Here is a 13,698-nt window from a genome sequence, read left to right as displayed (position 1 = left end):
GTGCTTTTACACTACTTTACTAGAGTTAAATTTTCTGCTTCAGTTCTCTCTCACATTGTTGGTGCATGCGATGGTGTGGAGGTGGAGCATCTTTATGTCTCCTCCATCAATGAAGTCTGTGCTGCAGTTCTGCTGGGGGTCAGAGGTCACACACTGTCATCCCTCACTGCAGCTTCTGACTCACAAACTTCCTCATCTCTGTGCCTTCTGGACTTTTACACTTTCCACCCTGATGTCACCATGACGACTTCCAAGTGATGTAACACCAGCTCCGCCGGCCCCTTTTGGAGGTCATCAGCTTTAACTTGGATGACCTTCATTTTATCATGCTGTCCAAAAATCACAAAAACTCCAACCCTGCTCACTGTTGGTGTTATGGAAGGTTTGATTCAGATTGCTGTGGATAAACACTGAATCTCCCCCACCCTGCTTCCTGTGCTTCTGCCAGGTTTGTGATGGAGAACAAAATGGCTGCTAACAAAAGAGGGCTGACAATAACAATAACAGTTGTGTCATGGAGAGAAATAAACTTCTGAAATAGGATCACAAGATCTAAACTTTCTGTCAGCATTTTACACCTGTGGATAGTGAGTCGTAGCCAAAGCACACCCGACCTGTGTTCAGTAAACTGTTTAAAATACATTTTATCATCACACAGAGCAGCACAGACATCATTTAAAATGTCTAACAGCCATTAACGTACAAAGACGAGAGCAGGTCAGAGTTTACATATCAGCAGCAGAGGAATGAGACACCTCTGCCACAGAAACTAACTACGTCATCATGAGGTTTTCAAAGCTGAACTGTGAGTAACCACACAAACTGCAGTAAGAGTCAGTCATCACTGCAACATCTGGCAACAGCCCTCCCTAAAATGGATCCACTGACCAGACGCCACCAAATATGTCCTGGCATTACGAGTCATCAGAGTGTCATCAGAGTGATAACAAAGCTCTGCAAACTTGGAGGTGGACATTTCCTAAAACTACTTCACAATAAAAGCTGCCCAAGCACTTGATTGACCACATAATAAACACATATGATCACCGACTGTGAAAAAATGCTAATATACCGTTCATTTCCATCTCCATTTTAAATATGGGGTCTTCCTGGGTGCTGCAGGAAGCTCCTTCGCCCTCTAAGGACCCAGACAGATGGGTGTTAGTGAAGATGGAGATAGTGGGTGGGGGTCGGACTCTCCTGGGAGACAGCTGAGCTCATGACCTGAGTGCTGCACTGAGCATGCTTATATTTCACCAGGGAATTCCAGGCAGGTCAGTGGACAATATTAGCAGTGAAGGAGTCCTGGGTCTCCTGCAGGCTCTGACGTCGCTCACAGCCAACACATGCTGTACTTTGCGACTCTGAACGACCAGAGCGTCAACCACACGCTGGAATTTGACAGTTTAATGTTTCTGCCTCGCTTATCGGAAATTACAGCTAAAGAGGACTGGTAATTGAGACTTACTTTAAAATTCAACACCACAATCCACATCATAAACCAGTACAAAATAATTGAGTCTCAAGGTCTTACATGCATCCAGTGATAAAGAATGTTTGCTGATAAGCAAAGAAGCATTAAAATGCAAACTGAGGCTGCAGAGTGAGCTCATGATGTACAGGTGCATGCTGGCCAGCACTACAGGCCGACTGACCGGCCACAATACATTTGGCTGCTGACCAAATATTCAAGCCAATAAATGAGCTTAAGGGGCTGAAAACCTCAAATCAGATTTCCTGCAACACCTTGTTGCCAAGTGGACAAATCCGACTGACTGCTCTAACTGCAGGACACCTGCACTCACATTAATGTAAAACATGTTCATTCTGCAGACATGGGACGCTAGGAAACAAAGATTAAGTGCTGAGCTGACATGTCAGTTGTCAACAAAATAGATAGCCTAATCCATGAAGTCATTTAAGTCATTAAGATTGGACTAACAAACAAAAAAAAGAAAAAAAAAAGACAAGCCTTAGTTACAGCCATAAAAAGATTAGGCTAATAATGTATAATAGTTAAAAATTGCAATGTTGTGCCTCTCAGCTTCTATTAAGCTAAACCAATTTAAATTTTTGCTGCAACTAATAATAATGCATTTCTCATAGCCCCAAATTATGTCTTCATCCTGTCTTCACTTTCAGTCTGATCAAATATATGATAAATATTAGATTCATTGGGGCCTGTGTCCAATATAGTGATTTTTCCATGTACCAGCCGCTCTGACTGCTTCAAGTTGAAAATCTCTGAACTTTTCAGAAAGGTGACGGTGACGTCACTGCCACTTTTTTAGCTAGGCTACTGTCTGCTGTCACAACAGACAGAAAGACGATTGGTGGGAGCAGATCCGTGGCGAAAACGGAATGTTGCTGGTGACTGTTGTGTTTTATCACTGAACCACTGTAAGCTTGTTGTCTGTGTAGTCAACTAGCTAATGTTAGTGTGAAGATACTGTTGTCATAGAAACAAAACCCACAAGCAGCACGTCATTAAAAAAGGGCTGGGATGTAGCACCCCCCAGCATCCTGCCACCACTTTTCTACTGAAGAAAAACGGCACAGGCCCTTTGCGCGAGGTCACGGCATTTCAGTCTACTGTGAAACATTTTGCTTTTCTTTGCGACATATGACTGATAATTTCATGTCTTTGGTTTTTACGATTGTTGTCCAACAACACATGAAGATGTCACGAAAGTGTCTGAGAAATTATGACAGGCAAATTTAACATTTTCTGGACATTCCACAGGTGGAAAATAAGGTCAGCAGATTGAATTAGTAATGACTTACTGTAAATTGATCCCCACTTGAAAGAATTCTTTGACAATCAATAATCTAAGTGTCATTGTTTTGTGTTGATAAATGACATTAATAACCATTAGTAAAGCCAACTACACTGCAACAAATCTATTTTAACTGTCTTACACATCAAGTTCTTCATATGTTAATGATGTATTCACATCTCTGACTGTTCAAACATTATATATAATAAGCCCATCTATTGGAGTGGTATCCATTCTGCACAGTTTTTACCAGAGTTATCTTAAAAACCGTGCTTTTTAAAATGATTTTCAATGCTGCCTTTTTATGATGACACAAACTACAGTGTCAGTGCTTTAAACTGATCCCAGAGCAGATAAGACAACGCCTCTTGGCTGCTTTAGAGCAGCAGTAAAACCGTGTGTCAGCTGGCTGCCTGACGGTTATTTAGACACAATAATCATTAGAAACAGCAGCTGCATTTTCGGGAAGCTTCTTGCTTATTGAGCAAAGCGGAGTGTGCATGTGGGCGTTGACAGCAGGTTAGCATGTTAGCTGACAGCTAGCTCTCCCCTCATTATCTAACCGCTCAGTATGCTAACTCGGTGTCAGCTCTGTTAGCCACATAGCAGCTGTGGCCGGTAGGTTTGACACAGACCTGGTGTCTGGATGTAAAGACACGGACCGAGCAACCAGCATGGGAGGAGGAGGTGGTGGTGGTGGTGGGGAAGGAGGAGGAGGAGGGTCCGCGGTCCAAATGTGGCTGCCTGGCTACATATGGTAGCAGGCGTGCTAGCATCGCCGAAGCCTGGCTAAAAATAGACCCCGCATCACAGCCAGCTAAACCCGCTGATCTCGTTTCACTACTCGCTATGTTTAATCGCCAGCCCTCTCTTCAACCTGGTCCCTAAGTGTTTTATTATCCGCACCGGGATGCCGTCTGGTGGCCCCCACCGGCAGCCCAGTCCTCACCGCGGGGACTAAACGTCAAACCGTCCGGCATGACCTCCGCAGGCGGCCCCGATCCGCCTCCCTCCCTCCCCGGGCTGAATCCAGCCACAGTCCCGGTGCTCATGCAAATACAGAACCGGACACATAACCGTACGCAAATGCGGCATGTAAACGAGGAGAGAGAGGGTCGGTAAACAAAAGATTATGACCACACTAACCCTGTTTGGCGTCCATCTTGAACCTCCGTTAAGCATGCAGCAGCACGGCGGCTCCGCCTGGCTGAGAGGTGAGACCGAGAGACGAGAGGAAGAGGAGGGAGGAGGGAGGGAGACATGCGCAGCTCGGCGCTCTCTGGGTTTGGATGGATGGACTACACATTTAGACTCTAATTAATTTAATGTTTTAAAATATATAAAGCAGCACTGTTTAGATCCATGACACACACTGAACACTATAGAGAGGAAATGCTCCAATCTTTAGTTAAAGAAGATCAGATTTCAGCCAAAATATATGAACTAAAATCACCTTTTTACCACTTATCTTTGTAAAATTGTATTTAAAACAACACTGTCTGGGGGGGAAAAATCAGCAACACTTGATTTACAGGTACCATTCTTCCACATAACTTCCTTTAAATTAACTGAGATGTAACACAAATCCATTAAAGTAATTAAGTGCATTCACTCAAGTACTGCACTTGATTACTTTACCTGAACATTTCCCTTTCCTGCTACTTTATATTTATGTTAACATACAGAAAAAGCAGGTGCCCGTTCATGACAGATTCATGAATAACTGCACAAAACTTCCTTCAATAGGATCCACATCAACCGCCAAAAAGCAGGTTCATAATTAAACATAATTACTCTGCAAATATGAACGACTTCAGAGTGATGGGAACACGTCATAACTGCTTAGTGACACTACATGATGTTCAAAGTATACCCACTGCAGGCAGAGGCGTGTATATATATGTGAAAGGCCGTCTGTTATCATGAAGAAACTGGTTTTCTAATAAGGATTATGACTGCAGGAGGAGGAGGAGGAGGAGGAGGGTGGAGGTGTGTTGCATAACCCGGCTGTAAAAGGACAACCAGCTCCAGAGATGCCAAGCAGAAAAGATAAAAGTTAGGAATTCAAATCCAACCCACTGGAAGAGAAGAAAGAGTGACTATGCATCAGTTATAAACCCATGTAAGGACCTGCCAGCTGTCCAGGAACATCAGGTGCATGCTGGGAGAGCCATTGGCTCCAAAAGAAAGTGAACAACTAGTACTTAAAATTAGGCCTGATTATAGTTGGCATTTTCCTACATTAATGATATGATATGTGAGCACCGTGTGCCTGTTCTGACAGAGTTTTGTTTTTAATATCACTTGAACATAACTGTGGAACAAAGGCCGAAATCTCTGGAGCCAATACAAACATCCTGGGATTTTATGGAGCTTTAAGTAATGATTTGACACTAAAAATATATGTACATAATTAACATTATATTGTATGCAACTGCGGTCGGTTTAAAGTCTTGAATTTTCTGTGCTACACGAAACAGAGCCTTGTTTGAATTGTCAAACTGCTCCAGGCTGCAGGACCCGAGGCAGATAGAGACGTTCAATACATTCAGAGAACCTGTGAAACCTGAACAACAGTATCACCTGCAGGTTAACGCTTCAATACCTGAACAGGGATTCATCTACATAGGATCCACTCAAAAAGACAAAGTATTGATATGCTTAAAATATTTTAAGATTTCACAGTAAGACATCTGATCTTCTCTACACAAAAGACACTACTATAATCTTACAGGAAGTATTGTAGAGTTTAAAAAGTTGCAGGACTACATGCAACGACAATTAATTTGTAAGGTTGTATTCATAGTATTGGTAGTTCATCTTAAATCAACATGCTCTGACTACTGAATGAGTCAATTTGGTCTTTTTCCTCCCCCGATGAACACATCACAATGACTGCAGGAGGAAGGTGAGTCATTGTGTCGGTGAAAAAAGATTCCTCATTGCCAACGACCGATTACACAGTGCTCAGTTTAGCTTACAACATAAAGCTTGATAATATCACCATTACTGCAACCACAGAGTCTGTTACACATACTCCAAAAACTGCTTATTCATTGTGCGACTCGGCCTCGTGGTGTCACACAAACCCTCCTGACAGAAACACAACAGCTTCTTTCAGTCAAACGGCGGACACTTCGCGGTCCTCGCTCGTTACCGGCTCAATGAATGACGACTCGATGAACTGAGCTGAGCTGACACTCTGTTATGAAGCACAGCACCGACACACACACACACACACAGCACAAAGGCCTCAGTGTTGAGATGAGACGCGACAGCAGCACTATGATGCAACGACAGCAGGACACATGAAGATCAGCAGACAGCAGCACGCCGCATGTGATCACACTGTCAGTATATGTATGCTGACAGATCCTTTTCCTCTGTATGATGTACTTATAAGGTTCACTGACAGTGCTTGAACGTTAGGGGATGTAAATATAATTTTACTGCAGTTTTGTTTAAATAAAAGGATGAGAGGTTGATTCCCATGATGCAAAGCGACTTGAACTACAGCTGCATCCACCTCATGATGAACCAGACTCACTCCACAGCTGTTTTTATCCCTTTAAATGGTGCAGCATTCAAAGCTACAAAGATAAGTCCACACCTCTACGATTTAATCAAGAAGTAATGTAATCATTATTTCATTTCAGATCTAAACTGCATGACTTTACATTTGGGGCCTAAAGGCTGGAAAAAACATCTGGTAATTTCTTTCATCTCTTTAAGCTTCCGTAACTTTTAATAAGCATTTTTTTATTATTCAATTACAATTAATAAAAGTGCTACTGATAACATGAGCCACTAGATGTCGCACTCCCCCTCCCCCCTTCCACTGCATTCACGTCACCACACCACCGCTGCTTTAAGAACAAGTGATTCCCAGTTTGTTGCATCTACATATTTCATACGTCATGTCAAGTGTTGAATCTTGACTTTATTTTGCAGCACGTAGCTAACTTTATATATTAACAACAGATTTAGGCTACTTTGCGCAGTAGTGTTTCCAGATTAATGCAACGTAATCCAATGTTCTGGTAATCTTGGAATTTGGCTAGCTAGCTTCAGGTAACAACAGTGTCATGACAAAAAAAGCTTCACCCTTATTGGTTTTATGTCTCATCATGTTTGGGAGGGAGAATAGCCAATCATTCAAACTGCAGATAAAGTAAACACTGTTGTATATCAATGGGCTACATCCTTTCCTTTTTTTTTTTGTTACCCCTGATATCTGGCGTCGGCTCATAGTAGCATTGTTTAGTCCCTCCAGGATTTTGCTAGCCTGGAACTCCAGACTCAAATCTAGAAAGATTTTGAAGTTTGTTTTGGGGATTCTTGCGGCCTGGTATGTCTGATTTCATGGCAGATTTTCTAAAACATTGCGATGAATGTTGCTTTGTTTATAGGCTTTTTTTTTGTTGCAAAGAAATTGCAGCTAGTGCTGCTTAATGGTCATTAGATAGATAGAGTTGAGCCATCTTGGTGTCGGTGTGAGTTTGTTGGGAGCATTTAATGGCTAGCTGTGGGATGTTAGCCACCGCTGCTGCTGTTACCAGGCAGACATTGAACCGACTGGTAAACTGTTAAAGCCCACCCCCAGTTGCAACTACAAAGACTCTTGATTGGTGACTACACAGAAATACCATGTGATACTGTGATGCCACGTGTCATCATACTATAATATATAATTATACATTATATCGATAATATTTTTACAATGATTTATTCACAATGATGATAGATTTTTTTAAGGAAAAGCAATACTTTTATTCCGCACCTTTCTTAAAGCTCTGTGATTGTTTTTTTTAATATTTTTATAATTGTTTGTCTACATAAAGATTATCTATAAAACCTTTAATTTATTGTAAATCCAAAAATAAGACAAATACGGCAAGAGAGTTGTTGTTTCCTCGATTAACTGATTTTAAAATGTCAGAAAATAGTGTTCATCATAATGTCCCACAACCCAAAGTGTTCTACAGATTGCTTGTTACACCCTAATTCCTTTTACATGATTTATGACAAGGGAAAGCAAAACATCCTCACATATCAGAAGCTGAAAGCATGAACAATATTTACTTGAAAAATGAACCTTTTACCCAAATAGTTGCTCAAGAATTTTCTGCTGACAGACAGGTCTACGATGAGGTGACTCAAAATGACAATAATCCACAGTTTCAGCTGTACAGACACACTGCGACTGTACGTCACCTGTTCTCTATTTTTTAATTTAGAAAATGACACAAGAGGCGGGAACACAATATGATCCATGAACTCTACAACACCAAACATGTTAGTTTGTTTATCACACGCTCAGTAAACATGGGGCCAGTGCAGAAAGCTGCCAAATTACTGAAAGCTCTATCCTGACTCTCCTCCAGCTCATTAGCATATCCTCGGCACACGAGCCAACCAATGAACTGCCAGCTAACGTCACAAATCCCTTCCTCCTCTTCTCTACTGTCTACCTTTGGTCACAGTGGCTGACTGGCTGACTGTCCAAAGGTCCTCTCTGTAGCTGCTGCTGCAGACCTGCACACAGTCGCAAAAAAAAAAAAAAAAAGCAATCATGTTATCTGTGAGGACTCGGAGCCTCCAGGTTCGTAGGCAAGAAAACAGCACAATCACGTACAAGTTACACTGTCGACAAAAAGTAGTCCCTCAGATGAATGAAGCATGATTTAAACTATTTGGCAAACCTTAATTGTGCTCTTTAATTTCCCCTATACGATCCTACCACTGAGTAAATATTCACATTCAAAACACCCCATGAAATCAAACACAGATATCCTCTTCATCCTGACATCTTTTCTCTCAAAGTTCCCAAACCTCAGCCTGCAGTGTTTGAATCAATGGACCCAGCAGTGGGTCGGCTAAATGTGCTGCAATGTCTGACTCTGTTTAACCAATCGATCAGTCAGAGTTCCTCTCACTTTAAGCATCAGTGTCAAATCTCCTTTTCCTTCAGTCAGCATGAAAAAAAGCCAAAGCAATAAAATAAAGAACAAGCTATCTGGGATGGCGTTTTCACCCAAAGCACCTTGCAGCAGTGAGCACCTCCCACACTGAGGGTGGAGGTGTCACTGTCCTGCTCCAACCACAGCAGAGAAACTGTCCAACAAGACAAAGACACAAAGGTGGAGGTATATACCCTGTTCTCTCCAATGCTTTGCAGCAGGCTCGCACTCCTTTTTGTCCACAGAGTTGTTCTCCATGCCGTCCGATCAGCAAACACACATTCCAGACAGAGACGGACCGAGCAGGAGGCAGTAAATGTGTGTGTGTGTTTGGCTGCAGGAGGAGGAGGAGGAGGAAGAAGAAGAAGAAGAGGAGGGAGGGAGGGGAGAACCCGAGCAAGGCTTCCTGTGGGGGAGACGACTGCAGCGAGCGAATGAACTCCCTCCTGTCAGCTGACTGTCTGCTGCCAGCGCTCTGACGCAGCAACTATAAACGTCCCTGCCTCACCCCCTCCCTCTGCGCCTCACCCTCCTCCCTCTATGCTCTGCCTTTTTGGCACACTCTCCTTTCCCTCCTCCTCGTTACCACTGCCCAATCTGACCTTCCCTTCCCCCTCCGTTTTTTTCTCCAACTTCCAGCCCCCCACTTTCTTCATGCTTTATCTCACCCCTACTTTCCCTTTGTCATCCCTCCTCCTTCTGCTTTCTCAAATCTGCTGACGAAGCAGTGAGACGTAGCAGATGAATGACTTCTGACTCTATATGAATGTGATTCAGTTGTATTTACTGTAGCAGGATGAATCAACAGACCTATGGACATTTTCTAAAATTAAAACAGGTTGAAAACAAAAGTAAACATTGTCCTCAGAGGTATGAAAGTACTGCATTTCACCACCAAACTACAGGGCTGATAACCTGTAGGGCTGTATGTCAAACCAAAATACATAGGCGTGTCTACAACACTGAGTATCAACTATAGAAGTGCAGAAAGATGGCAATAAATATCTGGTCAGATCTTTTTCGGGCTGCAACAAATTATTATTTTCATTATCGATTAATCTGGTGAGAATTAGAAAATTCTGAAAAAGGCAACAGTCTAAAACACAAGATATTCAGTGTACAATGTTATAAAATCATTATATACATCAATAAAAAAGTACTGAACCTTCATGTGACAGTCAATTGTCTGTCAGCCAGCTAATCAACTTTGTTTGATTGATCAGATAGTTCCTGAAATCACTACATTTCACTGAGTCAAAGTTCTCTCTCTCATATCTGAGAACTTTTGCTAAATAAATAAAACCTTCGTAAGAAAGTACAAGCTATCTTAAAACCTGGAATAATTCCATATCTGCACTGAAATTCTGGATGAATGTTTTAGAAAATAATACCTTGACCGGTGTAAACTGTGTAAGAGGTTTCCAGTCACCTTCACTGTTGCCAACAAGCAGCTAAGGGATAAAGAATAAAGAATAATGGCTGGTTTCCTGCCAAATTAGCTCATTTTCCAACTGTTGCCAAGATAGCTCAGTTTGACGACAGTGCTGAACATAATGTACGAATCAGAACAAAGAAATACATCTGAATAATGCTGGTGTGTGTTTACAGACTGAAATAATCTGGTGTAAAACAAGTAGAAACAAAACCTTATGTTGCCAGTAGCATTTGATTAAGTGGTCATCAGCAGTTCATCATCTAGGTTGTACTCACTGAATTCCTCCACTAGAGGGCACCTGTCTCATTATATAAACCCCTCTGCCTCCCCTCTTCTTCAAAGGCCCTTACTCATTAAGGTCATTTAACTGTGACACAAAACATTGACAGGAAGACAGAAAATGCATCAGTTATCTGTGAATATCCTTCATCTAGAGGACAGGTCCACAAACAAGAGCACATTTAATTTAAAAAAAGTTAGAGATTGGAGCTCAGCACACTTAATGTAACCAACATTTCATCATATATGCTGAAACTGTCACTACATTCACACACTTACCAAACATTAACAAAAGCAACCAATAAGAGCAGAGGAGTCTCTCACGCAGCTGTCAATCATGTCAATCACTCTGAACTGTGGTCAAACTGTCAAACTAGGCAGTGCTGATCAAATATGAATCAAGATTCTGTTAATGCATTGCCTATTTCTCACCTCAAATGTTTTCAGAAACATACTTTAGTGCACTGTTCAGATTTAAAATGAGAAAGTTTGTGATCCAGCCACCATGTTAGAAACAATCGAGCTGAAATGGCTAATCACAGGAGAGCCCCACTGCCAAACTGCTCATAGTTTTCCCTTGTTATTTTTGGTTTTTATTCATCTATTTTTCCTTTTGCTCTGTATACGTGCCTCTGTATCAGTGACAAACATTGACACCTGATGTACGCATACAGTATGGATTTATATCACAAGCAGTGATTGACATGACTGACAGTTGTGTTATAGACTACTGTCTTTCAGCCATGGTAGATTCTATTAAATGACATAGGAGGCAGTAGAAAGAGGAAGAGGGACATGCTCTCATGTACTTCTCTCAGAATATACTGACAGTTTCAGCAAATACGACACAAACTTTATTTTCAGAAAAGTTACTGTCACTTTAAAGGGGATATTTCAGGATGGCGACAGAGTGTCCATCTGACCTCCTGGCTCTCTTATCTGGTGCCCTGCTCCACACAAAGCTGCAGAGGGTGAATTTTGGTGGTGAAATAGACGTTTGCATAAAAAGAGAAGTACAAAGTTTGTGCTGCTGTGTCCTCAGAGAGCCGACATAACTCTTCACCTTGATAACTATGCTCTGCATTGCTGATGACACACACGAGTCATTGTACACATCATAAAGCTAGAGTTAGACTACGGTTTGATTTATTATTGATTAATTCATCATGGTTTTCCCTTTGAAAGTGAATGTAAAGCTTTCATTAAAGCAGAAGCTATGTGACATGTCTCAACTGCCCAAAATTCAAAACATCAAACTGCATATTAATGAAGTCATTTAAACACATGATAAGGGAATATTGATTTTGAAGTGCAACCACTTCACCTTAAATAGCTGATTAACTAACAGTGAGAGAGATATCAGGCATATTATTATTTACATAGTTGGAGGAGCCTGCTCTAAATCAGCTCTCTGCAGTTTCAGGATGTGCTCAGACATTAAATTTCCAGTGATTTGTTCAACACGCTGCTCTATTTATTAATTAAAAATTCATCCCATTGTTGGGGTCAATGTTACGGTCTAAAGTACGTTGTTAAAACAAATGGCAAATTAATAAATCAAAAACAAAATTAATCATTCATCAAGTAAAAATGTTGAAGTATCACTGTGGTTAATGTGTGATGGACTTTCCATATTTCTTTTGAGGCTTAATCTACAACGGGAACCATTAGCGACTAAGTAAACAGTGAGTTAATTATGGCACGAGTTGTCTGGTGCATGCACACTTAACATTAGGTGCTGATTACTGCAATATCAGCAAATCTTTGTTGACATGTTCTGTTTCATGTCACTGTAAACTGAGTCTCGTTGGGTTTTAGACTGTTTAGACTGAAAATAAAAGCTCTGGGAAACTTAATTACAAATGATAAAGTAAAACAAAGATCACTTGCAGCACTAATAATAAACTTTAAGACATAAAACAACTGAGGAATGAAGAACGGTTTAAAAACAAGTATAATTCTGGTATCAGTATCAGTAAATCTTCTTCAGATTGGCAGAGAAAAAGTCTGAAATGAAGCGAGCTGCTCTCAGCATGAAAGGAGATTAATGTTCACGTCGCAGCCCTGCACCTCAAGTTGTATAATGAAGAACATTTGCTGAGTGGTTTCTGGGTCGGAGAACCCTTTGTGGGCCTGCCAGTGTCGCAATGCAGGGAGGAGGAGGAGGCTTTAATTAACAGGAGATCCCTCCAACACACACAGACACAGTTAAAGCGTCGGCAGCTCGTCCCAAAGAGCAAAGTCCTACTGCTCCAGTTACACAGTAGCTGTCTGCAACACTGTGGATGGCATTAATACGACTGTGTGTATATTAACTGATCAATATCAGTTTAAATAAAACTGAGTCATCCATTAAAATGAAGACTTAGCGCTTGTTGTCTTTAGAGACGCAGCAGAGCCTCAGGGGCCATTCAGTGCTTTCTAAAAGCCCTGAAGATCTCTGCATCTGTCTGACAAACTGTCTCCTCAGGGTGCAATAAAGATCTACTACAAACACTGAGGTTTACATATCAACAAGGGAAGATTTTAAACTTGCCCTGGATGAAGAGAAGGAGGTGTGGTAGCACCAAATGGCCTCTTTCTATCAATTACATGAATTATGTCCACAATAGAGGACATAGCCCTCCCAGACAACCCAAACCGATCCTCCTCAGAGCTGCGACTGACAATTACTGAATGATTCTTTAGAAAACAAATGAGGACACTGCTCAATACAGGTTCTGAGAGCCCAACAGGATGTCTTTTAATTTTGTCCAACAAATAGACCAAAATAGTGATGTCAGTTTCAAATTATTTTGTTTACAAAAGCCTGACACCAATTAACAGGTAACTAAATGGGTCACTTAAGAAAAAGCACAATATAACATGAAAAACGAGAGGTGCTTTCCTTTTAGTCCTGTGCTCTATCGACTCACTTAGTTTTAGCACTGAATTTTGAAGCGCTATCTATTTAGTGATGGTGAAATTTTTATGTTTTGCGATGTAGATGTCTTGACCTTCATTTTATTTTTTGTTGGCTGTGCTGATAAACAGTTAGCCACGTTAAAGTGTGAAAATATCATGCCCACTCTCAACCCTCCAGTCTGTGGTTAGCTACCCTTGACCGTTCTGCACTGAGCACCAGGTGGGAGTTAGCTAGTGGCCCTGCTCATTTGTTGATTACGGCTGGTAATGCCATCCTGACCCATGATGGCTCCAGTGAGAATACAGCTTCATTTTGAGCTGAAAAAGCCCTTTAGCATTGTTA

General features: G+C 41.4%; 1 protein-coding gene across 10 annotated transcripts in view; it reads right to left on the bottom strand.

Moving 5' to 3' along the window:
- rtn4b (reticulon 4b) overlaps positions 1-13,698 on the bottom strand; it is a 39,964-nt gene that overhangs the window by 9,040 nt on the left and 17,226 nt on the right. The window contains exon 1 of one of the 10 annotated variants that reach the window (XM_033612432.2): positions 8,932-9,129. The exons of 8 other annotated variants lie outside the window; for them this stretch is intronic. In XM_033612432.2, the coding sequence (XP_033468323.1) occupies positions 8,932-8,995 (64 nt within the window). In that variant the 5' untranslated portion in view covers positions 8,996-9,129. Of the gene's footprint in view, positions 1-3,923; positions 4,058-8,931; positions 9,130-13,698 lie in introns of those variants that run through there. One more of the 10 variants, XM_033612433.2, reaches the window with a different exon arrangement.

This window comes from Epinephelus lanceolatus, chromosome 17, assembly GCF_041903045.1.
Source record: "Epinephelus lanceolatus isolate andai-2023 chromosome 17, ASM4190304v1, whole genome shotgun sequence".
Lineage (NCBI taxonomy): Eukaryota > Metazoa > Chordata > Actinopteri > Perciformes > Serranidae > Epinephelus > Epinephelus lanceolatus.
Note: the sequence above shows the minus strand (reverse complement) of the source record. Positions and strands in the feature narration are given on the sequence as shown.